Below are 26,745 nucleotides of genomic sequence, written 5' to 3' on the forward strand. Positions count from 1 at the left end.
TCAAAAATGTCATTTAAGAGAACAGGAATGATATGAATTCAGTAAATCAAGCCAATATGTTTACACTGACTTCAGTGTCATGGAAATATTAGTCAGAAGCAAAATATGAATACATAAAATCTGCTAACATTTTGTGCCTGCTATAAACAGATGAATCTCGGCAGTGTTAAACTGAAGCACCTTCAGGATGGAATCCACCATTGATGGAAAATTGCAGTGCTAATTACCACATTTTTAATTGAACCTATGACACATCTGACAGGTGACAATAAAGATGACAATGTAGGAGACCAGCAGTGACAAACATGAAGGCACTGTACAGATGATTCTAGAATAATGTTTTGACTTTACTTTGGAGGCGATTTTGAGTAGCCTGAGTGGGTCTGTCTTTGAAAATTTAGCTAGTGGACTTTGCACCTGCTGCAGCTGGTGAGGAGGTGGTGGTGGTAAATAATGCTCACACTTTTCAAAATCAAATGTATGCACATAGTTTTCCTCCCCATCCAGCCGGGATTCTTTTTGTCCCATTTAAAAGCGTGCATGCTGATCAGCTTTCTGAATGAATACCGACCAACTAGAACTTTGAGTTTGGTTGGGCCTCGTCTGCTAAACCTGCCATCGGTGAAAGATGTCTTGATAGAGCAGGTCGAGACCCTGCTCAGTCGCAGGCCCTACTTTATAGAGCTCTTTACCCAGTGAGTTGCATTTGATCGAGGACTAGCAGGCTTTCATAAAGGTTTGAAAACCCATCTGTTTCAAGTGGCTTTTTTATGGTTTTATGTTATGGTGGTTTTATTTTAGCATGATGATTTAATTAAGTGACTTTAACTGTTTACTGGCCTTTGTTTCTTTTCCTTTGTGTATATGTTCTAGGTAATCTGCTTAGTGTGGTGTACCAAATATGCGGAATATAAGAATTTTTAAATAAATAAAATAGGAGCCCATCACCACCACTGCCATGGCCTACCAAGCATGGTGTGTGGGAGAACTGATAACCTCCATGACAGAGAGCAGCTACAACAGCAGAATCCTCAGGGGAAAACAAAGTCTCGGTCAAACCATTTTCTAATGGAGGGAATGAGAGATAGAGATCACGAATGCAAACAAGTTTACTGGAAATAGAGCTGGCATACCACAAGGAAGAGGCGGGGAGGAGGGGGATAGGGATAAGGTTGGAGGGTGATGGGGTGAAGTATACTGATACGGGTAACAATTGTCTTGAAGGGCCAGGATTGGTATTGATGCCTCGATCTCAAAGGAGGAGACAGAGAGAGTATGGAGGGAAGCAGAAGTGCAGTGAAGAGCATAAGATGCTGTTAGGGAGAGAGGTGAAGGTAGATGAGAATTGCATTATTTTGAAGCTCAGGAGCATTAGAGCAACAGACAAAATGCCTGAGAGGTAGAAAATGTAGACAGTGGACTCGATGCTTGCAGTGGTTTGCAGTGGGGAATAAGATTGGGAAGGGTAAATATCAGGATGAGGAAGAGTAGTAGAGCCATAGGAAGTAACGAGAAGGAAAAAAATGCCGCTGGCCTGAGGTACTAAAATACCGAGAGAATTTGGATTCCCTAATCCCTGACAAACCTTAAATGTATATAGGGAATCAAGCCTGGCCTGAGGTAGGCAGTCCTACGTCATGCATTGCGAGGTGCTGGCTTCATAGCCTGCTTGCTGAAGAAGTGTAAGGTGGTAGGTGCCCAAGTCTCAGTGGCTTGTGATATCCTGTGGGCTTATTGATGGTTTTGCACCATGTTAATGCATTGTAATTGTATTTGGGTAAATACAAGACATAGGACAAGGGGGTATAGGTGGGACTAAATTGAGCAAGTCTATTTAAGAAGAACAGGAACCTGGGCAGGACATAAAGTCCCACCTTTGGCACTCTCTATTCCTCTCTCAGAAAGTACTGCCTCTGCTGTGCTGCCTGCCTCCTCTAAAAGCTGTCCAGTGGGCTGAGTACACTAAAGTCTTTGACTTTAGAATTGCACCTGCACACATCATCATTTACTGCCACATTCAGGAAACCCCTTCCACAGCTCCGATTGACCTGAGCTGAAGACCATTTCAGCTCCTAACTCTCTCTTTCTCTCTCTGTTATGGACTTAAACTGGGCTAGTATATATAGTTTAATGTCTAAATATATTTGGGTTTTTCTTCAAGCTCATTAGCCTGTATTGTGAAGCGTTTATCTTCCAGAATGTAAATAAATATTATAAAAATAAAAGTTAAGAGATTTGGTGCTTTGCAGACTGTAATACATTTTATTGGCTCGCTGTATGAAATATCAAACAAATCAAATTTTATTTATAGCCGCCTTTTCCAAAGCTCAAAGCACGGAACAGTAAACAGAAGACAAAAATGTACAGCATAAAAAAAGAAATCAAAAGATAAAAGAACATAAAATTGAATAAAAATGCCCGAAATAAAACCATGCACTATTCAAAATAATTAAGGTACAATACATAAAATAAAAAACAATAACAGAAAAGCTGAAATAAAGAAATACCAGTCACTGAGAGAGTAATTTTCAACTGCCCGAATCATCAAATTGGATTTATGTGTACAAGTTCACTTGGAAAATTCCTGGGTTGTGTAGGTACACACAGGAAGGTACAGGTGTGACTTTTCTGCGCGCACATTTACGTCCTTACTTTCCACAATCAAAAGTATGCGTGTAACCTGCAGCGGGTGTGGGAGAACAGTAGGCACATAATTGACTTTAGCGCGTACTTTTTCCTGTACCATCCTCTAGATCATTTTTAAAAACAGATTTGCATGTATAAACTGGGGTTTATGGGCATAAAGGTTTGTGAAAATGACCCCCTAAAAAAGCAAAGTTGATGATGTGTTTGACCTTGGGAGACCTCCTATCTCGGTTCTTTAGCTTAGAGCTGAAAAATTATGCAGAGGAATTTGTTTGAGCAAGCAGTGGTAGATTTTTCTGTAGAAGTCTTTCTGCCTAGCAGTGCTCCGGTGACTTATAAAACTTCAGAATTAGGATAAGCCCTGGAGGCTCCGGTAGATCTCCTGCTTGCGTCCAAGTCTTTCAGCAGGCTTATTTTTGCTTGATGATGCTTAGAACGGAAATGAGTTTCTCACTGACGTGTTTAGTAAAGCTCACAAGTAGGGTGGCTTGGAATTATGTTCATAGCTAGGTCACAGGTTGAGATTTAAAATAGAGGTGTTACCCATACATCTGACTGGCTCTCCTCTTTATTTTAACCACTGATGTCTCTTCTCGTCACTTATTTCGCCCACCTTGTTGATTTGTGCTAGTGTGGGGGCGCATTAGTGGTGCGCATGGGGAAAACGTTTGTTTTATTTATCGGTTTCCATTTTGTTACCATTTTTTTTTTTTTAATTTAATTTCTGCATTTTAGTGCTAAATCACAAGATGGAAACAAAGATTTGTTATTTCTGTTGTTTGGATTAGAAATGATACAAAATGAAACAAATGGTATTTTCAGTGTTCATTCCCAGAGCACGTATCCGTGCAATAGGACATGAGTGGAACTGGGGCCTGCCTTACTAGATCTTTTGTGCAGATTTTTATAAACTTGAGTTAGATTTGTGCACTAAGAGCCAAGTGTGTGCCTGAGCAAGAATAATGCAAATAGGATTGGTATTTGAAAGTGTTAATTAAGCAATTGTTTTAATGAAAATGTATTTATTTAGTTATTATTTATAAAACTTAGATTCAGCTTAATTGCCAGCACACCTGTTCTACAGCATATCACTAAATAAATAGAAAACATCAAACAAAATAAATGTGATTTCATATTTTTATTTAGTGGTTAAGCACAATTCTATAGTAAATATATCTGTGATGTTATGCCATTTTATTTAATGGTTAAGCACAATTCTATAGTAAAGATATCTATGATGTTATGCTATTTTGAGTGTGCTATATTTTGCTTGTGCACAATTTAGAGGGAACGGCGCAGTCTGGAACACCGCAAGTTTACATAACTCTGTTTAACAGCCTTAAACCGGCAGTGCACTTTAATACAGCCCAAAGCAATTTCAATTGCTAGTAAATGTGATTCGGTACTCCCAGATCTCTGCTCTGATGTTTGAAGGTGTTTCCTTATAGGCTGGGGTAGATGCTGTCCACCTTGCCAATTCCCAGTGATTTTGTTTCCTGGTTCTGTACCCGTGGTATTCAAACCAATCCTCAGGCCTTCCTCCCCCCACAAGCCGTTCAGATTTTTAGGATTCCCCTAATGAATATAAATGAGATATATTTACTTGCATTGTCTCCAGTGGCTGGGAGGAGGCCCGAGGTTTGGTTTGAGCACCCCTGTAATACGGGGTGTTCAAATGGATCTTTGCCCCCCCCCCCCCCCCCAGCCAGTTGGGTTTTCAGGATATCCCTAATGAATATGCATGAGAAATATTTGCATACATAGGTAGTGCATGCAAATAAATCTTTTGTTATTCATTAGAGAGATCCTAAAAACCGGACTGGCTATAGGAGGAGACCCAAGGACTGGTTTTGAGAACCCCTGATGTAATATACTATGCCTCTATCAATGAGTTTCTCCTTGACTAAGGCACCTTCTATTTTTCTTCCTGCAAGACCATAGTGGTTGGAAATTACTAAGGAATGTTTTTCCTGTGCACTTATTTTCATATTAGCTGCTGTCATTTGATCTTCAAAAGGGCAGTCCTGAGGAGAAGTAGCAGAGCAGGCAGTATCCGTGGCCCAAGAACTATAGCCATGAGACACTAAAAGGAGCCCCGCTTTGCTGATTAGCATTGGTCTGCCAGTTAATTTATTTATAAACTGCTTTCCTAGTCAACAGCAGACTGCCTGAAGCAGTTTATGGAGCCAAACCAGCGGCATGCGTAGTAAGATTTTGAGTCTGCTTTTAAAATAAGAAATACGAGTTTAGATTTTTCATCTGTCATTAGGGTTTTACCTACATCATTCTCTGGTGTGATGTGGTTTTGTGTTTACAGTGGGGATGTATAATTTTGTCATGATTAGCATATATATTGTGGTATATGACATATCTTGTAATACACATCTCATTTTGATACTTATTTTGTTACAGTGTATCCTCTTTTTTTTATTTTTTCAAATTGTTGTCTGTAAACCGACTTGATGGCTTTTGCTGAATCTCGGTATATAAAAGCAAATAAATAAATAAATATGTGATTTTTATAGCATCCTGTGGAGCCATGAGAACTTGCCTCCCAGTTTGATACGGAAATACTTTGTGGTATAAACTGGTCTGGAGGCATTTAGAGGTAAAATTTCAACAGGGCACCTAACTGCAAGAGTACACGTGAGCTCTTATTTTCAGCCAGTGCAAACCCAGCTAATTTCCCAAGACCAGGCACCCGCCGTCTACACTGTGAACATAAAAACATAAGAAATTGCCATGCTGGGTCAGACCAAGGGTCCATCAAGCCCAGCATCCTGTTTCCAACAGAGGCCAAACCAGGCCACACGAACCTGACAATTACCCAAACACTAAGAGGATCCCAAGCTACTGATGCAATTAATAGCAGTGGCTATTCCCTAAGTACACCTGATTCAATAGCCGTCAATGGACCTCTCCTCCAAGAACTTATCCAAACCTTTTTTGAACCCAGCTACACTAACTGCACTAACCACATCCTCTGGCAACAAATTCCAGAGCTTTATTGTGCATTGAGTAAAAAAGAATTTTCTCCGATTAGTCTTAAATGTGCTACTTGCTAACTTCATGGAATGCCCCCTAGTCCTTCTATTATTCGAAAGTGTAAATAACAGAGTCACATCTACTCGTTCAAGACCTCTCATGATCTTAAAGACCTCTATCATATTCCCCCTCAGCCGTCTCTGTGCTGGAATATGGCTTTTGTCATGAGGTTAAAAATATGCGCATCATCGTCAATGATGTTTGGTATGCATGTGCATTTTTTTCAGCTTGCAATTTCTGTCCTGTGTTGCAGCCTCATAAATTATCCCATTGACAAGCAAAGCGAACGGGAAACTCAGAGTAAAACACATTAGGGGGCAAATGCGTCACCAGCTGGACGTTTCACAGCTTAGCTTAGCATAGATCGTAATGAAACAGAGGTGAGAGGGATGCAAAACTCCTTTTACAGTCATTGTCAATGGACACATATATATTTTTATTTGTATTAAGTTGCAGGAACAAGTGCAGGAGCTTGTGTACTTCTCGTATTTTCCTTTTCATTTTTTAATTTGCTGAATTTCACTGTTAATTAGCTCTGGGGCCGTTCAGAGATGACGTCACACTATTTTGGAATGAAATCAATTCCCACCCCCTCTGGTCGCACTTTGTCACAAATCTCCAACCCCCCTTTCAACTTAGAACCCGCCCCCCGTCAGAGCGTGATGTCATTTATGGACGGCCCCTCTGATAATCTCGGCACCGTTTGCGCTGCGTGAATCGTGCTTTTTAATGGGCTGCTGTGCCGGGCACCTCTCTAGCCGGGAAATCTTGGCAGGAGTTCCATGAAGAATTGACCTATTGGGTGCAACAAATCCTAAGTTCCTAGCTTGAGGTTGTTCAGGATGAGTCAAGCTAGGAGAAAGCCCTTGAGAGATCAGGCCTTTTAGGGCTTCTGTCCATAATTATCTATAGCCACACTGCAGTATCTGTAATTTATGTCTTTATATTTAAGGCATCTTCAAAGGGCATGAACTAGTAAATAATCTTTTGGTGAATTTTGTCACCTTTCTTTTCCCCTTCCTACGTAACCTTCCTATCAAAGATGTCTCACAAATGACACAACTTAGCAATAACATTTACCTGCTCTTCATCACTATTGATCCCCCAATAAAAGATTCATCCCTGCACAATTTCCTGTCGAGGATAAAGAGCACAAAGTCATATTTTGCAATAAACCCTGCAGCAGGAAACTGGGCGTCTTATAGAATAAGATACTGAACATCTGGAATGGCAGGTGTCCATGAAATCTTAAGAGGAAGCCTGAAGAACCATGATTTGTATTAGCTCCGTTCAAGAGCAGTCTTGTATTCTTTCGTAAGCTCATCAAAGCTACTTAAGTGAAAACTAATTGGATGAAAAGGATGTTGATGCTAATTAAAACATTTTATAGTAATGAAGAGTTCTCTTGTAAATATGTTAATGCTTTCCTTCTGTAGCTTCATGGATATGAATCGTTGGTAGGATTCTTGGTGGAACCTGTTGGGCATACCTTATTAAAATTATATTTGTAACGTTTTGCACAACAGAAATCACGCGATGCCATTAAAGAGTTGATTCGACCAGGGTTCTTCCAGACATGAGAATGAGATGGCCCCTTGATAGATTGACTTCATTAATTTGGTTCATTTCTTGCCTTTACCATTGATTGAGAGAGTACAGATCAGAGGTATAATTCATGTAACTTATTGAATGACTGCTTGAATCAGAACATCAATGTCCTATCTGCTTATTATAATGGTACGAACACTGACTTTGTTCTCTCTGGATGAACAGGTTTATTTTTGGCTGAGTTTCTTATACCTGTTTTGATTTCTCTTCCTGTTTGTGCATCGTGCATGTTATTTGTGGAGCCTCTTCTGGGAGAGTCTGAGACTTTTTTTTTTTTTGCAGGTTCAGGGAAGAAGTAATTTAATTATCCTTTTTTTTTTCCTACCAGTAAGGTACAAGCACATCAAAGCAGTCTGTCGACCTCTTGGTGTTTTAGGTTGACCCCTGGCAGAAGAAAGCAGCCAGGTGGGAACGCTCCTTGGCACTGCAGTACTGTATACACCCTGGAGGGCCTCAGCTTACTAACATTCCCTTTTTGTAGCCGGAGATGTTCTCTTGATATAATTAACTTTAACTTGAGATCTGTAGTCCACTTTTCTGAGGGTTGAGAATCCGTTCAGGGAGGATAACAAAGATTGGGAGGGTACACAAAACGTTTGACATGTTACAATCAGTTTGTTATGATATCGAGGTGTTTGGTGGATTCTTAGGGGCAACAGTGATAGTGTCTCCCACGGCGAGGAGCCCCGTAGGGAACTGTAGCACCAGGTTAGACTCAGATGCACAAACACAGAGAATATATCTTTATTATGCAACTTGTATGGTTCACCAGAGGTGGCAGTAGAGAGTGGATTAGATAGCAACAGTCTGTGATCCTCGGCAGAGGAGACCCGTCCCACAATGGTGGTATAAGGCCCCGATGCAGATATCGAGTGAGGCGCTGTAGGAGAGACAGACTGGCAGATGTTATTACACACTCCCTGGTAGCTGAGTAGATAGAGTTCCCAATAAGCAGTAGAGAGAGGATAGGTAGCAACAGTCTGTGATCCTCGGCAGAGGAGTCCTGTTCCCCAATGGTGGTGTAGGGCCCGATGCAGATAAGGGGAATGGAACAGCTCCCCTATGAGGAAAGACTAAAGAGGTTAGGACTTTTCAGCTTGGAGAAGAGACGGCTGAGGGGGGGGATATGATAGAGATGTTTAAAATTATGAGAGGTCTAGAACGGGTAGATGTGAATCGGTTATTTACTCTTTCGGATAATAGAAAGACTAGGGGACACTGCATGAAGTTAGCATGGGGCACATTTAAAACTAATCGGAGAAAGTTCTTTTTTACTCAATGCACAATTAAACTCTGGAATTTGTTGCCAGAGGATGTGGTTAGTGCAGTTAGTATAGCGGTGTTTAAAAAAGGATTGGATAAGTTCTTGGAGGAGAAGTCCATTACCTGCTATTAAGTTCACTTAGAGAATAGCCACTGCCATTAGCAATGGTAACATGGAATAGACTTAGCTTTTGGGTACTTGCCAGGTTCTTATGGCCTGGATTGGCCACTGTTGGAAACAGGATGCTGGGCTTGATGGACCTTTGGTCTGACCCAGTATGGCATTTTCTTATGTTCTTAAGTTCTTATGACGAGGAGCTGTAGATGAACGGACTGGGAGAAGTAGTACTCACTCTCTGTAGCTGATAGGTGGTGTTCCAGCAGGTAGAAGAATTGGTAGCAGGCACCAGGATAAGACACACAGGCCCTCGAGGAGCGAGTACCTGGATTCAAGATAGGCACTTGGAAATAAGCAAAGGGCCCCCGAGGAGCGGGTACCCAAGTTAGTAGAACCCTGAAGGGTGAAGATAGCTTCCAGCAGCAGCAGAAGCAACAGAGCAGCTTCAGACCGGAACAAATCCAATCCGTTGCTATCTCGGCGAGAGTCAGCAAATGGGCAACCTTTTGTAGTCGGAAGCAGTGATGCCCCCGAGGTTCACGCCAACACTGCTACAAGACGTGAGGCGTGCGTACGCGCCCTAAGAGGCCTCAGGTCAACATGGCGGGACACTGCGCCAAAGCCACTCCGGGGACGCCGGAGGGTGCGGCAAGGAGACGCTGCGGACGCCATTCTCCTGAGGCTGGTGGAGAAGGCTGAAATAGAGGTGAGGCATGTCGGGCGATGCCATCTGAGACCGGCCGCAACACAGTTCCAACAGATAATGTTTTGTCTCCACCTTTTTAAAATATGGACAGTATTTGTAATTTGAGTATGCTGCCTCCATAGAAAAAAATATGATTTGGGGTGATGGGAGGAGATCTCCAATTGCACTGTACAAAGATATCTTGCAAACAATCTCTTGATCACCAGAGCAGCAAACAAAACAAAGGGGCATCCCCAAAGATTGAAGGGAGTTTTAATGGACGGTAGAGCTCTGGAACTTTCTTTTTGCCAGTGGAGACTCTCATGGTTCTGTTAAATAACTTCAGATTAAAATGGTGCAACAGTTTGGAGGAAGACAAAGTTTGGTGCTGTAGATATGCCGTATGGAAAAGTGCTAGTCTGGAAAATGGTCATATTTGGGAGCAGGGAGGAATTGTCTTCAGTGCTGCTGAACTGGTTACAAGTGCACAGTGTGCTTTGGGTCTCTTTCATCATGGTGTAGACAGCTCTTAGACAAATATCAAGAAATCCTGAGAACAGTGATAATAACTCCGGGGCAGTCATATTTTATAACTCGGGTGAGCATTAACTCTTTTACTGCAGTTACTGTTGTTATCATAGCCCTTGGAACATTTCAGTACTTTAAAAAACTACATTTTCAATTGCATTTAAATGAATTCACGACATCTGGGAAGCTTTCAATGCAACTGAAAAAAGTAATAAGAATAAAAAAAAAAGTACTGAAATGCTTCAAGGGATATGATTATAAAATTCACCTGAGTTGCAAAATATGACTGCCCCGGAGTTACGGTATATATTATAGTCCACGGTAATATTGTGCACCATCTGACAAGCAAACAGGTTGGATCTGTGTTGTAATAAATTCCGTGAGAGCTTTTAAACAGTCAGACGAAGATTGAATTTGTATGAACTTCAATCTTCTTTCAACCCAGCTAAGTATGCATATAGAAATAAACCTGTAATGAACCGCGGGAATGATTCATTATGTGTTTTGTTTCCCCATAGACATACAATAAGAGAAAAGCCTTGCTAAATCAGATCCTGTGTTTGTTAAATCCTATGTTTGTTACCTAAATGTATTTCATACTATGCACTTTAGGCAGCAATACTGTAAATCTGTAAATCCATTGCAATTAAGTCCCCAGCAGGCAGGAGTTATATTGAAAAGGCAGTACATCGCCAAAAAAAAAAAAAAATACATTCACCATCTTTTTTTTTTTTTTTTTCCTCTTTTCAAGTGTTTAGATTACTTTGTATTTACAATTTTATGTCGGGGAAGGCCAAGTTAAAATGATTGCCTTTCCTTTCGCTGGGTCTCAGAGACAGAAGGGGATTAGGTGACTTTTTTGGGAGCACACGGCGAGCCATAAGGGGAATCGTTGAGCTTGTGTCCCATAACTCTTCCCGAATCGGATCCCTAGCGCTCTCCCGCACTGGGACCACGCCTCTTCCCTCAATGGTCCGAAACGGAACGAACGGCAGCCTCTCTGGACTGGTATCTCCTCCACGCTCTGAGATCTGACCACGCAAGCAGCTTGAAAAGTCAAAACCAAAGTTGGCAAGCAGCGTTGGTGTTGTATACGTTGTAGCACTTAACAAAAAAAAATCCTTTTGTTTCTGCACGTCGCGCTGAACTTCCTGAAGGCAAACGCCGCAGTCAGGAGACTGGGACGCGTGATGCGTACAGCATGTGCTGAAAACCCTGCTGACGCTGGGAGTACTGGCTATTATCTGGAGACTCTGGAGCGTGGTGTCCTGATCTGTTTTGGTACAGTGCCTTGGCTCTTTCAGGCGAGAACAGATTGTTTCAGGAGGATGACAAAAGTGACTCACGCTGACATTCCCCTCACACCCCCCCCCCCCCCCCAAATTCACTAAGCCCTAATATTGTATGTGTCTTACGCTGCTGGCATTGCATGAATCAATTATCCCCGATATTAAGCTATAAAATGTCTCTGAGGGAAAAGGTTGTTTTCAGGACCGGACACCTGCATCTGTGGCCTTACAATCAGGATACTAGAAGGTGAATTCTGCACAGTCCAGGAATGTTGAAACATTTGAATTTAAAAATGATTAAAAAAAAAGAATTTCAGAAGCAACACATAAGGAAATAACAGAGACTGGGGGAGGGCTCCAGAAATAATTCTGCTGCCTCCCTGCCATCCTCTGATCACTCTAACACTGACACTTCTTGTCTTGCTACCATTGTAATATTTCATGATTCACTTGTATTTTTTTGGCAGTGCCATCTCGTGCTCTGACCTGCTAATTCTGTTTGGACCTAAGGAAGGGAGTGTTAACTTCTCAAATCTCATCAAGAAATATATTAAATCCAATAAAAAGATAGTGCCCTATTTATTTACTTTGCTAAACTTTATTTCTGTGCTGATCAGAAGAATTTCCACAGCATGGGTTTATTTAGTATCTCTGCTGGCTTAGGATGTGAACCAGAACTTGGGTTCAATGCCAGTAATTTTAGTTGGTGCAAAAATCTCTAGAGCATTTCTAGAGTTGGGTATTTCTTTTCTCAAAATTGATAGACTTGTATATAGCAATGCAGGCCCTAGAGAAAGCTGGAATCTTGGCAGGTTGTCATACTTTGATATGGACCAATAAACAAAATATGGTTCTGTAGGAGCTTTCAAAACCACAGAAGTCCCTGCTTCAGGTCTGACCTGTGAAGTCTCAAAAGCTCACGTACTGCAGCATCTTTTTATTGGTCCTATGGAAGGTAACAGCCTACAGGGACGGTAACATTCAAACCGGCGCGTGCGTGCGCGTTGGTGTGTGTGCGTTGAATATGCGCACATGTTATAAAATAGCCTGGCTGCGCACACGTGTGCACCAGATTTTATGTGGGTGCACGCTTGGGCATGCAAATCCCGCTTCTGCCTCGTAAATAGGGGGATTTTAAAAGGGGTGTGCGCCAACGCTATTCCCAGCTTTACTAGTTCGTCCCCAGTTCACCCATTTAAGAGCGACATACTCCAAACCCCTCTGGTTTGATAGCCTTCACTTCCCACAGTTTGCCCAGATCTGCCTAGTTTTTATTTTTTAAATTATACGTCATCCATAGCGAAAGTAAAATTATGTGTGCCAGATGGCAGAAGTATTTACGTGCCCATCTCATCTTCACGCTCCGAAACTCCCATACCACACTCAGACCATGCCCTCCCCCCTTTTTGAAAACTTGCGCTGCTCCATTTAAGTACGTATCCTGGTGGCTTTTAAAATCCGCTTGTGTTTTAAAATTCACCTTTAAGACTCTAATCTGAAATCATTAATCGACACCAAATTGCAATGACCTGTGATGATCATGGCCTCTGTTAATGATCCTTTGACTTCAGTAACTAGATATTGTTTACATTCTTTTCTTCTTTGGGACTCTGATGGTTTTTCGTACTGTAGCAGTGTAACCAGCATTGTCCAGGCCTGTGTAGAATTTGTCTGGAAAGGCTTTGAGTTGCTCATGTTAGTGAATGGCTTGCCTTCACTAGTACGTCACTTGACCCTGAGTAGGAGAAGATTAAGAGCTCTTACTGGAATATAATAATTTCTCCAGAACAAACTGATAACCTTTGGGTCAATTTGAGAGCCAGAAAGATTGCAAAACTCCTACTTCACATAGTTAGGAAGAGGGCATAATGCTTAGCCCTTACATCATATTCCTGAGTTCCTGTCTCTGCTTGATGATAATCTGTGTGTATCAGTGAGGAGATCACGTGACTGCACTGTGGCTCAGTTTGGTTAGCAGTGCTGTTCTGTGTAGTATTTTTCACTCCATCAGCAATCTGCCTCTTGTATATTGAGTTAAGTGTGTAAGATTGATCATTCCAGCTCATATATAGTCCAGGGCTTCTTAAGTTCTGGGGACCCCACAGCTAGTTGGGTTTTCAGGATATCCACAATGAGCATGTGTGAGATCGGTTTGCATACATTGGACACCCTGTGTGTGCTAATTTATCCCATGTGTGTATTCATTGTGGCTTTCCTGAAAGCCCAGCTTGCCTGCAAGGTCCCCAGGGCAGGTTTGGGACGTCCTGCTCCGCTCAGCACCCAGTTTCCTGTGATGCCACAAATTCCGTCTCCAGTCACAGAACCTGGGCCGTGGTGGGCGGTGACACAAAATTCTTGTCAGCCTGCTGCTGCTGCAACCACCCGCCCAGCTCAGCGAGGAGCAGCGCAGTTCTGCATTTCCCCAAGTGAAGGGTGGGGCACCCTCTCCGACTGGGAGCTCTGGGAAACAGTGAAAACTTGGTTACTGCTGGCCCTGTGCTGCTCTGACAAGACATGCAGAACCAAGCAGTGCAGGCCCAGTCAGAGGAGAAGGGATTGGAGGGAGTGAAAAGAATGGATGGGAGGGGCAAGGTAGCGATCAGATGGGGGGAGCAAGCAAAGGAGATTACGGGGCGGGAAGATGAGAAGCAGCGAGACAATGGATGTGGGAGTGAGATGAATGGATGGGTGAAAAAAAAAAAAGAGGCAAATTTTAACAGGGAAGAGGTCATAGAAGGAGGAGAAAAGGAGTTATTTTAAAAAGAGAAAAGTTTTATATGGAGAAAAAGACAACAGCAGGGGGCTAAGCAGCAGCAGGTGGGATTGAGCCAGGGGAAAAAAACGGCCATATTGTCTCCTTCCCAACACTGCTCACACCAGTGCCACAGGGGCCAAGCAAAAGTGGCTGTAGTAAGGACTAGGACACAAAACAAAAAGTGTCAGAGGAATCAGGTGTGCTGGTGGGGGAAGTGGAAGATAGAGGGGACTTGCAGAAAGAGCCAGGTGTGCTGGTGGGGGAAGGAGCAGGCTGAGGGGAATGGGGGGTTGGGGTCTACTGGGGGGGAAAGGGGATGGGGAGGGAGACATTGGGTTGGGGGCTATGCTGGTGAGGGGACTGGGAGGAGGGTAGTGAAAAAGGGGAAAATGCTGGGGAGTGAGTGGAAGAGGGAGGAGGAGGCTACTGCTGCCGAGCATGGGTGATGGGACAGAAATGCCCATCATTCAGGCCGATACAGAACGCTGCGCTCGGGTTTAGCCCCCGTTTGGCCGCGCGTTTTAGACGCGCTATTATTACCCCTTATACTGTAAGGGGTAGTAATAGCGCGTGGAAAGCCGCACATTTTACTCTCAAAAGCCTGCCCAAGGGCAGGCGTTAACATTAGAAACAAAGTGTACAGAAATGCATAAAAAACAGCTTTTCTGTACACCCTCTGACTTGATGTCATAGGGATATTAAGTCGGAGGCACGAACAATAAAAAAATTAATAAAAAATCCCCCCCCCCCCCCCCCAAAATCTGGCTGCTGGTTGGCGGGTTTGAAAACAAATGCTCAATTTTACCGGCGTCCATTTTCCAAACCCGTGGCTGTCAGTAGGTTCAATAACCGACACCGGTAAAATTAAGCGTAGGTTGTCGGACCCGCTGACAGCTGCCGCTTCCACTAATAAGGAGGTGCTAGGGACGCGCTAGTGTCTCTAGCGCCTCCTTATTAGCGCGAGGCCTAATTTGAATACAGAATCGCGTGCCCGGGAGAGGTGCCCGGGCGCGCGTCAGGAGAGCGGGCGCTGCACTCTGAGCGTCCGCTGTCTCGCCTCTTCATGAATCGGCCTGATTGTGAGGTTTCTCTGTTGTACAGGTGTTGTTGAAATAAATTAGTAAATGGATGCAAGAGCAAGATTTGTTTGTTATCCATTATTCTGCAAACGTTGAGCCTCCCCGTTCATCCAATTCAAAAGGGAAATCCTCCCCGCCACACACAGACTCCTTGACCCTCTGAGTGGTGTTAAAGGTCGAATGTGACCCTAATTCTGAAAAGTGTGGGGACCTCCATTTAAAACCCTTCGGTATATGCACCATGGGCAGCCTTTTAGTAGTATTTATTTATTTAACGGCTTTTATATACCGACGAACGTTGGGAACATCTCATCGGTTTACATAGAACAAAATTAGCAACAGGCTTTACAGGTAACGCATAACTAAAGAGGAACAGGCTTTAAAGGTAACACATAACTCAGGAGGAACAAAAATTATCAATAGGCTTTATAGGGAAAACTTAAATAAACTTAGGGGAGCAATAAATTCGTAAATTTTGCGAAAACATATATTCACAAGATTGCATGTAGGATACAAAGATAAAGCTATATATAAGTGATGTACAGGGATAAGCTCGCATGGAAGTTGATATGTAGGATGTGCGCATATTCTGTAGTATGAAAGAAGCAGCTGTGCTCTCAGTACTGACGGCACCGTGTTTCCTCAGTTTTGTGCGGCTCTGGGACATCACCTCCACCCACGGCAGAGTCCTCATGTCCCCCCCGACACACACACATACCCCCACCCCTTCGTTGGCAAGGAGGCTGGAAAAGGAATTGCTGTAATGATGGAAGAAATTGCCACTTACAACAAACACTCTTGTGAAAAGTATTAAATAAATTAAAAAAAAATTACAAAATCTGTTGGTTAATTTATAATCTTTAAAGTTGAATCCTTTGTCAGCTGGGCAGTCTTCAGAGGGTTAGCTCATTCATGGTTTGCAATTGCTACTTTTAAAAAAAAAGTACCTGGTTAATCTCAAAGTAAAAGCTGTAATGGATTCGGCTGCTACGCAGTGGGAATCTTAAAATATCCCCTGGCAATTTCTGAATTCTGCATTATAATCGCGTGATTGCCCCTTCCCAAAACTTCCATTCCTCATGCCTTGACCCAGGATCCTTTTTTCTCTTATGAGACACCCTTGCCAGCCATTTGATTTTTATTTTTTAAACTGCTTGGAGCAGAAAAGTCTTTCTGTCATTGCACATCTCAGACTTAAATCCTTTATTGCAACCCTTTACCGATGATATATGCAGCGCTGTACAGAGATAATATGATTCTGTTTGCAAACTAGAGCACTGATCCCAACCTTATTTTGGCTTATGTAGTGGTAGTAAAATTTATCCTGACTAGTAGCCAATAGATGACCCATATTACATATTACCTTAATCTGCCGGGTTTCTCTGTGCCAGCAGATTTAACATGCTCCTTATCCTAATAATAAAAGTCCAATCCTGTTTTGATTAATGTTAACTGACAAATGTTTTGTGATCATGAACATGCCAACTTGTTGTCTAATATTCACCAGGCCTGACTATAATGTTCGGCCAATAGTCTGCTAAATAAAACCCTGATATGGGGCCATGTGTCTACTAAGTAAAACGTTTTAATTGAGTCTTGGGTTATTTCCCAATATACCGTATGGTTTTGAGTTTATGATTGCTATCTATCGCCTATTAACTTTTTTTTAGTTCATTTTTTTATATTATCATCATTCATACTGTACTATTACTGGATTGCATTGGTTCCCAATCTGCTTCCAGAGGTTCATCTAACAGATCTAGTTTTCAGGATCTTGCCAATGAAGGTGCAAGAGATATATTTGCATATTTCATTTTGGTTATTCTGAAATCCAGACCTATTAGATGAGGCTCCAGAACTGGGTTGGGTGTGATTAGATAAGAGAGAAAAAAAAACCCATTTCCTCAAATGTTATGTTATTGATTAATTTCTAATATATTCTTCTTTCAGGTCGACAGGTCTGATATGAATACCCTCAGCTTGCCGCTAAATATTCGACGTGGGGGATCAGACACTAACCTCAACTTTGATATACCAGATAGCATTCTAGATTTTCACAAAGTGAAACTTACTGCAGATAGCCTGAGGCAAAAAATTCTTAAAGTCACCGAGCAGATCAAAATTGAACAAACAGCCCGTGATGGGAATGTGGCGGAGTACTTGAAGCTAGTGAACAGCGCAGATAAGCAGCAGGCTGCACGCATCAAGCAAGTGTTTGAGAAGAAGAACCAGAAGTCTGCTCATTCCATAGCCCAGCTGCAGAAGAAACTGGAACAGTACCACAAAAAGCTGAAGGAGATTGAGCAGAACGGATCTTCTAAAAGCTCCAAGGATCTCTCCAAAGATAACCTTCAGGACCTGCAGCATTCCTTGAAAGACGTCAAGAGCGGCACACGGACGGCGGGTCACTGTGAGAGCAGCAAGGCGGGAGTGCCCGGGGTCTCCCTGACGCCTCCCACATTTGTTTTCAGCAAGTCCAGGGAGTTTGCCAATCTGATCCGGAACAAGTTCGGCAGTGCTGACAACATCGCACACCTGAAAAACTCATTGGACGACTTTCACCCGGAGGGCGCTTCCCGGAACCTGAGCGGCAGTGCCACCTTAGTAGCAAAACAGAAATACGTTAGCGACGATGACTGCTCCAGCGGGACATCTGGGTCTGCGGACAGTAATGGGAATCGGTCTTTCGGGGCCGGCAGGACCAGCACGCTGGACAGCCAGGGGAAGCTCTCTCTGGTTCTAGAGGAGCTGAAAGAAATCAAAGAAGCACAGTCCCAGTTAGTGGAGGATATAGAGGCATTAAAAGGGCAGTTTAAAAGAGACTATGGCTTCATTTCCCAGGCAGTACAAGAGGAAAGATACAGGTATCCCTTTTTTAACAAATGCACATTTTTAAATTCAAGGTTGTGGGAGTGCCCGACATGAACTGATAGATAATTAAGTTGTATGTGTTAACCAATTGAGTAATAGAGCCACAAAATAGCAATCTATATGTTCTTTAATAAAGAAAGCCAACAGATCCTTCTACTTGATTTGTCTGCAGGATTCAAATGCTGGCGGTGGTAAATGCTGTGGTGCTCCCTTTCCAGAAGCAGGAAGCCAGTGAAATTTTGCCTGTTCGGGTTTTCCACCCCTGGGCAGGTCTAACTCGATTCTCTTCTGCATTCAGGGAGCAATCGATCAAGCTGTGCCTACCTTGCTGCAAAGTCTGCAGCTTCTATTTTTACCTGCGGTCTCTGTGCCCTTTTTGGAAAAGAGAGCGCGCTTGCACTTTTGCTTTGAAAACCGCTGCAGGAGCAAATTATCTGCGGATGTTTTGCGCCTGACTTATTCCATGGAAAGCAGCGTGTGTAGATGCGAAAGGGCAAGCCGTGTCCGATTGTTTTCCTCCCCTGACCTAGGTGCGCCTCCAGGAATGTCAAATCCTCGTGCGGTTAAAGGTAATGCACGGATGGTAACTTTGATACCGGCACGCGGGCGCACAGGTGTGCGTGTAAGCCAACTTGCGCCAAAGGACGCTGCCATTTTATAACATGCGCGCATAGTATAAAATAGGCTGAACGCGCCTATGTCCATGCAAAGGCCACCTCTACCGCATAAGTGGGGGAATTGTATAAGGGACGCACGTCGATGCCATTACGAGGTTTCCCAGTTCGTTCCCAATTCACCCTGTTAAGGGATAGGACTTCCAACCCCCCCTAGGTTTCTAGCCTCCATTCCGCCTGTCAGCTCCAAGCCTTAAAACCCCACAGACTAGCCTGCTTTTTGTTTTATGACTTACACGCCATCCATAGCAGTAGTAAAGGTACACGGCAGGGGACCCCGGCGCACGCTCGTGCGCATAAATATTTGTGCACACGTTTCATGTTAAAGTCCAGGAATGCCCGTGTCCCGCACTTGCCCTCCCCCCCCCCCCCCCCGGCCCCTTTTGTGGTCTTTCTCGCTTGTGCGCTTACCGGGAGATACGCACGTACACGGGCGACTGTTAAAATCCGTTCGGCGCGCACCGGCCGGACATACTCGCATATCTCCCAGTTTTGGTGCGCGCCTGGCTTTTAAAATTCACCTGACATTGTGGAAAGCCCCACGCATACTTTTGCATGCCCTCCCCAGAAACATTTGGATGTTTTGCAGAGGCCGGTGGAACATTTTGCTCCTTCTCCTATTTTTGTGTAGTTTGCTAAGCAGTGGGACTCAAGTTGCCTTATAAATAAACGTCCAAGTTTGTTTTGACATCTGCATCCCTCCGGCTGAGGTTATTTCCTGCCGCTTTGCATTGTGAACCTTTATCGGGATTTTGGAACAGGACCCAGCTTAAATGGGAGGTAAGATGTAGAAACCAGCAAATAGTGAAAACATTTGGTTTCCGAATCCAACAACGGTGTCGCGTGAACTTCCTCTTTCTTGGCCCAGCAGCTACTTCGTTTCTGTGGTTTTCTCAAGTAACACTCCTCTTCCCCTCCCAAGAAAGCTGGAACGAGATCCATCCTGTTACTGCAGTACCATTGGATCCACGCTCAGCATAAAAAGGGGCATTGTCCCGTCTGATTGTCATTAAGTACGATGAGCTATATGGAGTCCGCTAAGAGCCAGATTTAAAGATCGGCTAAGAGTACAGGAGAAAAACAAAATTCCAAGTCAGTTTGCTTGCACAATTTTGAAATGGCACATCTTTTGACCAAGGCTTTACTTTCTATTGCTTCTTGAAGGGTTAAACAACATTCCATAGCAGAAACCTATACAAACAACATTGTGCACTGGGAGGCCTGAGTTTTGAATGTAAGCTTTGGAGACATTAACCCCACGCAATTTTTTTTTTTTTTTTTGCATGAGTGTTTGCGAGGTATGAACTGTTGTCTCACAGGTATCTGAACAGTGGTTGATGGACAATAAAGTACGCTGCTCCTACTCACAGAATGAGTTGCGTTTGGCCCTCAGTCTGATACTCTGGGCCGGATTGAGGCCTAGGCTACGTAGGCGCATGCCTAAGGCTCCAAATTCTGAAGATGCCCAAAAACTGGGAATCCTGCTGAAACTAACCCACCCCCAGTCCTCTGCCTATGAGTGTCATAATCTTAAATCCAGCCCGGCAGTCTCTGTACCCTGCAAGGTAAAAGAAGAAAAAAAAAATATTCCCTCTGGAATCTAAACTCCATGCTAGAATTATAGTTTTCATGGGAACCTAATAAAAGGGGCATAACCCAAGAGTATCTGTGAACTTACCAGAGACTGAAAAGGACTGAATGTGACTCTCACACTGTGAGAAGGAGCAGCACAATTTATTGTCTAACTATAATTCTGTCTGGGAGAACAGTCAGATTATGGAAGAAGTATTGTCCTTTCTTTCCTACACAGTGCAGAATTCATGGCATTCAGGCCGATACAGTACAGTGCGCTCCGGTAGAGTGCACTGTTAGCCCAGGTTTGGACATGCGTTTTCGATGCACTAGCTTTACCTCTTATATAGTAAGGGGTAATAGCGCGTCAAAAACGCGCGTCCAACCCCTCCGAAACTAATAGGGCCATCAACATGCAAATGCATGTTGATGGCCCTATTAGTTATTCCCGCACGATACAGAAAGTAAAATGTGCAGCTAAGCTGCACATTTTACTTTCAGAAATTAACGCCTGCCGGCACCGGCAGAATATCATTCCAACTTAAAATCATAGCGATGTTAAGTCGGAGGCCCCAAAAGTAAAAAAAAAATAAATTAAAAATCGGCCCATGGGTCGGAAGACGGGCGCTCAATTATGCCGGCGTCCGTTTTCCGAACCCGTGGCTGTCAGCGGGTTTGAGAACTGACACCAGCAAAATTGAGCGTCGGCTGTGAAACCCGCTGTCAGCTGCCGCTCCTGTCAAAAAGGAGGCTCTAGGGACGCGCTAGTGTCCCTAGCGCCTCCTTTTACCGCGGGCCCTAATTTGCATAGGCCACCCTCCTGAATCGCGCGCCCAGCTCTCCCGTGCGTTTTTCTGTATCGTCCTGTAGGTTTGTTGTGAAACCCTGAAGATGTGACTATGCACGCTAATTGTACATCCTGTAAATAACTTTCAATGAGGAACGAATAGTTGCTTTAAGACCAGTAAAATGTTTCTTCTGAGCAGGTATGAACGACTGGAAGACCAGCTCAATGACCTGACGGATCTGCATCAGCACGAGACGGCCAATCTGAAACAAGAGCTTGCCAGCATAGAGGAGAAGGTGGCCTACCAGGCCTATGAACGCTCCCGTGACATTCAGGTACCTATGCTCTGCCTGCCAGACTGTTTGGAAACCTATCCTGTTTTCTGTAAATGGAACGACGGGATATAAAATGTCTAAATAAATGCAGGCTCGTCCTACAGATATGTGAGAATTTAGAGGGCAATTTTTGAAAGCAAGTTCCACAAGCAAAAGACATTTTACCCATGTGAATCGGCTTTCTGAAAATGGCCCACCCTCATTGTGGAACAATGTGGAAACTTATAGCTTTACCGAGAGGAGGTGTTTCTGGGGGCGTTTAGCTTGAGGGAGGAGAAGTCTGCAGGGAAATTACATTTTGAAACGTACACATGTTCTTGTCCAGCAAAACTCTACCTGCACCGAAAAAGCAGGTGAAAAGAAGCATGCATGCTTTCTACCCGTGGCACTTTCAACGTGAAAGTCCTCACCCTGTTTTCCCTTTTGAAATTCATACAAAGACTGTGGGCAGTTTGAATATTGCCCTCTTTAATGTCCCAGTGTTTGACTAGCCATGACCAAAAACTTTGATTCAGATTGTGCATGTATTTTTTTTTTTTTGTCAGCATCATCCCAAGATGAGGCTGTGGATGGAGTTCTACCTAGCGGTGGTGCAAGTGCACACACCTGGAACGAGGTCTGCTTCAGTAACACAGCCACACTTGTCTTTTTTCCATCACTTCCTTGCCCTACAAATGGCCAGATGTAGGACAGAGTCTGTTTGTCTACTGCAGCTCCCAATCTATTCTTATCGAAAGAGATAAAGAGCTGAGCAGATTGCTTGTGGCCTGCTGTGCATGCTAAATAGAAGGCTAAGGCCCTCTTGCAATCCAATGTGTGTAGAGCCCGTTTGCCCTGGTGTGAATCGGGCCTCAGGAAGTAGGTGGCCAGATCAATGGACTGATTGAGGTGGAAATCGGTCACCACCTTAGGCAGGAACTTGGAATGCATACTGAGGACCACCCGGTCATGAAAGAAGTTTGTGTAGGGCGGGTATGGAACCAAAGCCCGAAGCTGAGGTGATCGCCACCAGGAATAGAACTTTCTAAGTGAGAGACTTCAGATCGCAGGTTGCATAGGCTCAAAGGGAGGGCGGATGAGCCGCGCTAACACAACATTGAGGTCGCAGGACACCACAGGAGGCCGCGGGGGGCTTCAACTGAAGCAAGCTCCACATAAAGTGACCTACTATGGGCTGAACAGAGATGGGCGTGCCAGCAACACCTTTATGGTAAGCACTGATGGCACTCAGATGGACCCTGACAGAGGTGATTTTAAGCCCAGCCTCAGAAAGGTGCCACAAATAGTCCAAGAACCTCAGAATGGGGCAGGTGAATGGATCTAAGCCATGTCCCTTGCACCAGACACAAAACCTTTTCCACTTCAATTTTTAAGACTTCCTCGTAGAAGGCTTCCTGGAAGCAACCAGCACCTGAGACATGCATAGAGAGTGAGAGGTCAATGAGAATGCCAAAATTACGAAGTATCTTAGATATGAGAATATTTTGATTTCTGAAGACAATTTTCTCAGGAATGTGAACAAAAGGAAAACAAGAAAGAATCATACTTTCAGTTTTAGTGACATTTAAGGCAAGTTTGTTATGCTTAAGCCAATCATGAATAGTGGATAAGCATGACAAGATGAATTGTTCAATTAAAGTCCAGAATCTTTTGAAAGGAAAGAAAAATTGTACGTCATCCGCATGCAATTTATAGCGTACCCCAAGGTCTGCCAGCAGCCGACATAAGGGAGCCAAAAAGATGTTAAAAAGAGCTGCTGACATTGCAGAACTTTGGGGTATGCCAGAAGAAAGTGGAACCCAAGAAGTGTCAAGACCAAGTTTTACTTAGATAAGAAGAAAACAATGCCAGAATAGAGTGATCTATAGTGTCAAAGGCAGACAAGACATCAAGTAGAATAAGTACAAAAGAAGTACACTGATCAAATCCCCGACGAGGGGTGTCAAAACTAGAGAAGGAACATTTCAGTGTTGTGGTGTTTCCGAAATCTGAATTGGTATTGATCCAAGATGGAGTTTGAATCAAGAAATGTACTGAATTGTTGAAGTCCTGAGTTTTCTAGTATCTTAACGAGATATGGTGAGGATGAGATGACACAATATTTTGACAGAGTCAGGTCTGCAGATGCTTTTTCCAATATTGTACTGATGTCCAATAGGCTAGCAGATTCTATATCCTTCTGCTATGCCCAAGCGGGCCTTCAGCTGGGAGGCCGGGTCAAAGCTCAATCTGTGAGGCTATGGCGGCATTAGTGGCCCAGTTATGGGTGGTTCTCATTGTCGAAATCTGCAGGGCTGCGACATGGTGTTCTCTGCACACGTTCATGGCCCACTACTGCTTGGAAAAGGATGGTTGGTAAGATAGTAGCTTCGGACAATCTGTCCTTCACAACCTCTTCCAGGCTTAAACCCAACTCTTCCTACCTATGGCCTTTTGTTTGGGACCAGGCTGTCCCCCATTTCTCCCAGCCACACCACAGTTGTTTTGGTACCAGTTGGCACCTGTTTTTCGGTGCAGGTTGGTCATATATGTTTCCGGGAACAGCCTGTAGCTTGGTATTCACCCATCTGTGAGGACTACCATCCTGCTTGTCCTAGGAGAAAGCAGAGTTGCTTACCTGTAACAGGTGTTCTCTTAGGACAGCAGGATGTTAGTTCTCAGGAAACCCACCCGCCTCCTCCTGGAGTTGGGTTTTTGTGCATTTTGTTATTTTATTTTTCACTCGTGAATTCTAAGTTACGAGGCTGAAGGGGGACCCCCGCATGGATTGTGGCAGGCTGGACATGCTTAGTGTGCTAGTCAAAGTTTCTAGAAACGTTTGACAAAAGCTTTCCGTGCCGGGATCCATCTGATCATATCACCCACATATGAAGACTAACATCCTGCTGTCCTAGGAGAACACCTGTTACAGGTAAGCAACTCTGCTTTCTCCTTCCTCATGCATAGAAAAACTTCAGAACCAAGAAAGACAAAGGAAATCATTTCTCCCCCTCTCCCCCCGAAGATGGAATTAATTTGGATCAACTCAGAAAGCTGTTCTGTCACCTCTGTACAGTTTCATGTGGATCCCCCTGCAGCGATAGAAAAAGGGGAAGGCTTCCACAGAGATCGCTCTCAGCTCAATAGAAGGAAGGAAGCAGGGCTTTCAAGGGGATGAAGAGGAGGAGGAGCATGTTGCACAGTAGGGCTTCAGTCCAGAAGGCACTCTTCTCTATTATGTGCCTGTGAAAAGACATCTTTATTGACCGAAACCCAGAATGGGCGTGCGAATGTTTTTCCATGGTGTTCGCATAGATTAAGAAACTATAATTTTAAGAAGCAAATCTGATAAGAGTGGAAGTTGCCATGGAAACAGCTTCCCCAAAATCCTCAACACATTAGTGTAGTGTATTGCAGACTGGAAACTATATGGTGAGCAATGGAACAGCAGTACATTTGTGCAGGATAAAATGAAGGCTGACTTCTTGTGACAATGGTTGTTCTGCACTAAAACTTTAGTGTGCATGCTATGGTCGTTTAGAGTGCGCTAAAAATTGCTTGCCATGCACTGTAAGCCCAGCGTGCATGCTAAACTGGTTTGAAAAGATTTATCATGTTTGTAAGGACCCCCTCGGATTCTCTACTGAATAAATGGGTCCCCTAATAAAAGAGATGATTTTGGAATATAGAGAGTTATAAGATCCATTTGTAAGAACACTCTTTGGAAGGTGGTCAGAATTGATTGTCCTGCAGTGATGTGTAGAGATCCCTATTTGCAAACAGCGCACAAGAACTGTTATGTGCTGAGGATGTCAGGACATGTCTTCCAGTTATGGTAGCCCCTGGATTCGGAGTGGGCTGGACTCTGGACCACCTGGCTTCTTCAGGAGCAGAACTGGCCTGCATGCAGGATCATTGTCCTGTACCGGCCACTTCTTCCACAGGTTGATACTTCAGGTTCTAGTGGCCAGCAGGACTTAACAGGAATGCACAGGAACTAAAAGACACCTACTAGGACAGGGCAGGACTGAAACAGGAACAAGAACAAAAGGATGCCCACAACGACAAGACAGACACAGAGCAACAAGACTGGAAGGCCACAAACAGGACCAGCAGAACCAAACTAGGACAAGAACAAACATCAAAACAAACACACATAGCTAGAAGGCCACAATACTCAGGTCAAATACAAGGCTAAGGACTAGGATCTAGGACTACGAAGGGCCAAGGCAAGGACTAAACTTAGACTCAGGCTGAGGCACGGTACTTGCTGTGAAGTTGGCTTTTACGTTGTGGCAGTGCAGAGGAAATATGGCTGTTTCCAGGGCTTCCAAGCCATAGGGCTTGAAGAACTGAGAAGCAGGTAATATGGTTCACTGAGGACCCCTGCTGGTGGGAGGAACACACTGCACACAGACTCTCACAGGGGAGTAGCTGCATGCCCAGATAAAGGAGCTTGTCTGTTTTCTCCCTATGTTTGGAAAGCCAAGGAGGGAGAAAGCAAAGTGAAATTTTCTAATCTTAATGTTTCTCCGAGTCCTAAACTTGTGGGCAGAAGGAAGTTTTTCATGCTGATTTGACCAGTCAGTGTGCCCTGGTGCCTGAACATAAGAACATGCCATACTGGGTCAGACCAAGGGTCCATCAAGCCCAGCACCCTGTTTCCAACAGTGGCCAATCCAGGCCATAAGAACCTGGCAAGTACCCAAATACTAAGTCTATTCCATGTTATCGTTGCTAGTAACAGCGGTGGTTATTATCTAAGTCAACTTAATTAATAGCAGGTAATGGACCTCTCCTCCAAGAACTTATCCAATCCTTTTTTAAACACAGCTATACTAACTGCACTAACCACATCCTTTGGCAACAAATTCCAGAGTTTAATTGTGCGTTGAGTGAAAAAGAACTTTCTCCGATTAGTTTTAAATGTGCCACATGCTAACTTCATGGAGGGCTCCCTAGTCCTTCTATTATCCAAAAGAGTAAATAACAGATTCACATCTACCCGTTCTAGACCTCTCATGATTTTAAACACCTCTATCATATCCCCCCTCAGCCGTCTCTTCTCCAAGCTGAACAGCCCTAACCTCTTCAGCCTTTCCTCATAGGGGAGCTGTTCCATTCCCTTTATCATTTTGGTCACCCTTCTCTGTACCTTCTCCATCGCAATTATATCTTTTTTGAGATACGGCGACCAGAATTGTACACAGTATTCAAGGTGCGGTCTCACCATGGAGCGATACAGAGGCATTATGACATTTTCTGTTTTATTCACCATTCCCTTCCTAATAATTCCTAACATTCTGTTTGAAAGACGCTATTCAATTTGAGAGAAAAAGAGGCCGCACCAAACAGGTGCATGAGAAGAGGAGAGGAATTTGTAGCCACTGGTACTCAACATAAGAAGAGAGATTTTCCTTCTAAGGAACAGTAGAGCCATTGGATTTCAGGACCAAAGAGAAGTTCTAAATCATAAGTAATCCTGGAGCTTGTCCAATAGGTGATCTTGCA

General features: G+C 43.7%; 1 protein-coding gene across 5 annotated transcripts in view; it reads left to right on the forward strand.

Moving 5' to 3' along the window:
- TMCC3 (transmembrane and coiled-coil domain family 3) overlaps window positions 1-26,745 on the forward strand; it is a 234,605-nt gene that overhangs the window by 199,096 nt on the left and 8,764 nt on the right. For all 5 annotated transcript variants that reach the window (XM_029601609.1, XM_029601612.1, XM_029601608.1 and 2 more), the window contains exons 2-3: window positions 16,967-17,880; window positions 21,120-21,255. In XM_029601609.1, the coding sequence (XP_029457469.1) occupies window positions 16,982-17,880; window positions 21,120-21,255 (1,035 nt within the window). In that variant the 5' untranslated portion in view covers window positions 16,967-16,981. The remainder of the gene's footprint in view (window positions 1-16,966; window positions 17,881-21,119; window positions 21,256-26,745) is intronic.

Source organism: Rhinatrema bivittatum, chromosome 4 (assembly GCF_901001135.1).
Source record: "Rhinatrema bivittatum chromosome 4, aRhiBiv1.1, whole genome shotgun sequence".
Classification (NCBI taxonomy): domain Eukaryota; kingdom Metazoa; phylum Chordata; class Amphibia; order Gymnophiona; family Rhinatrematidae; genus Rhinatrema; species Rhinatrema bivittatum.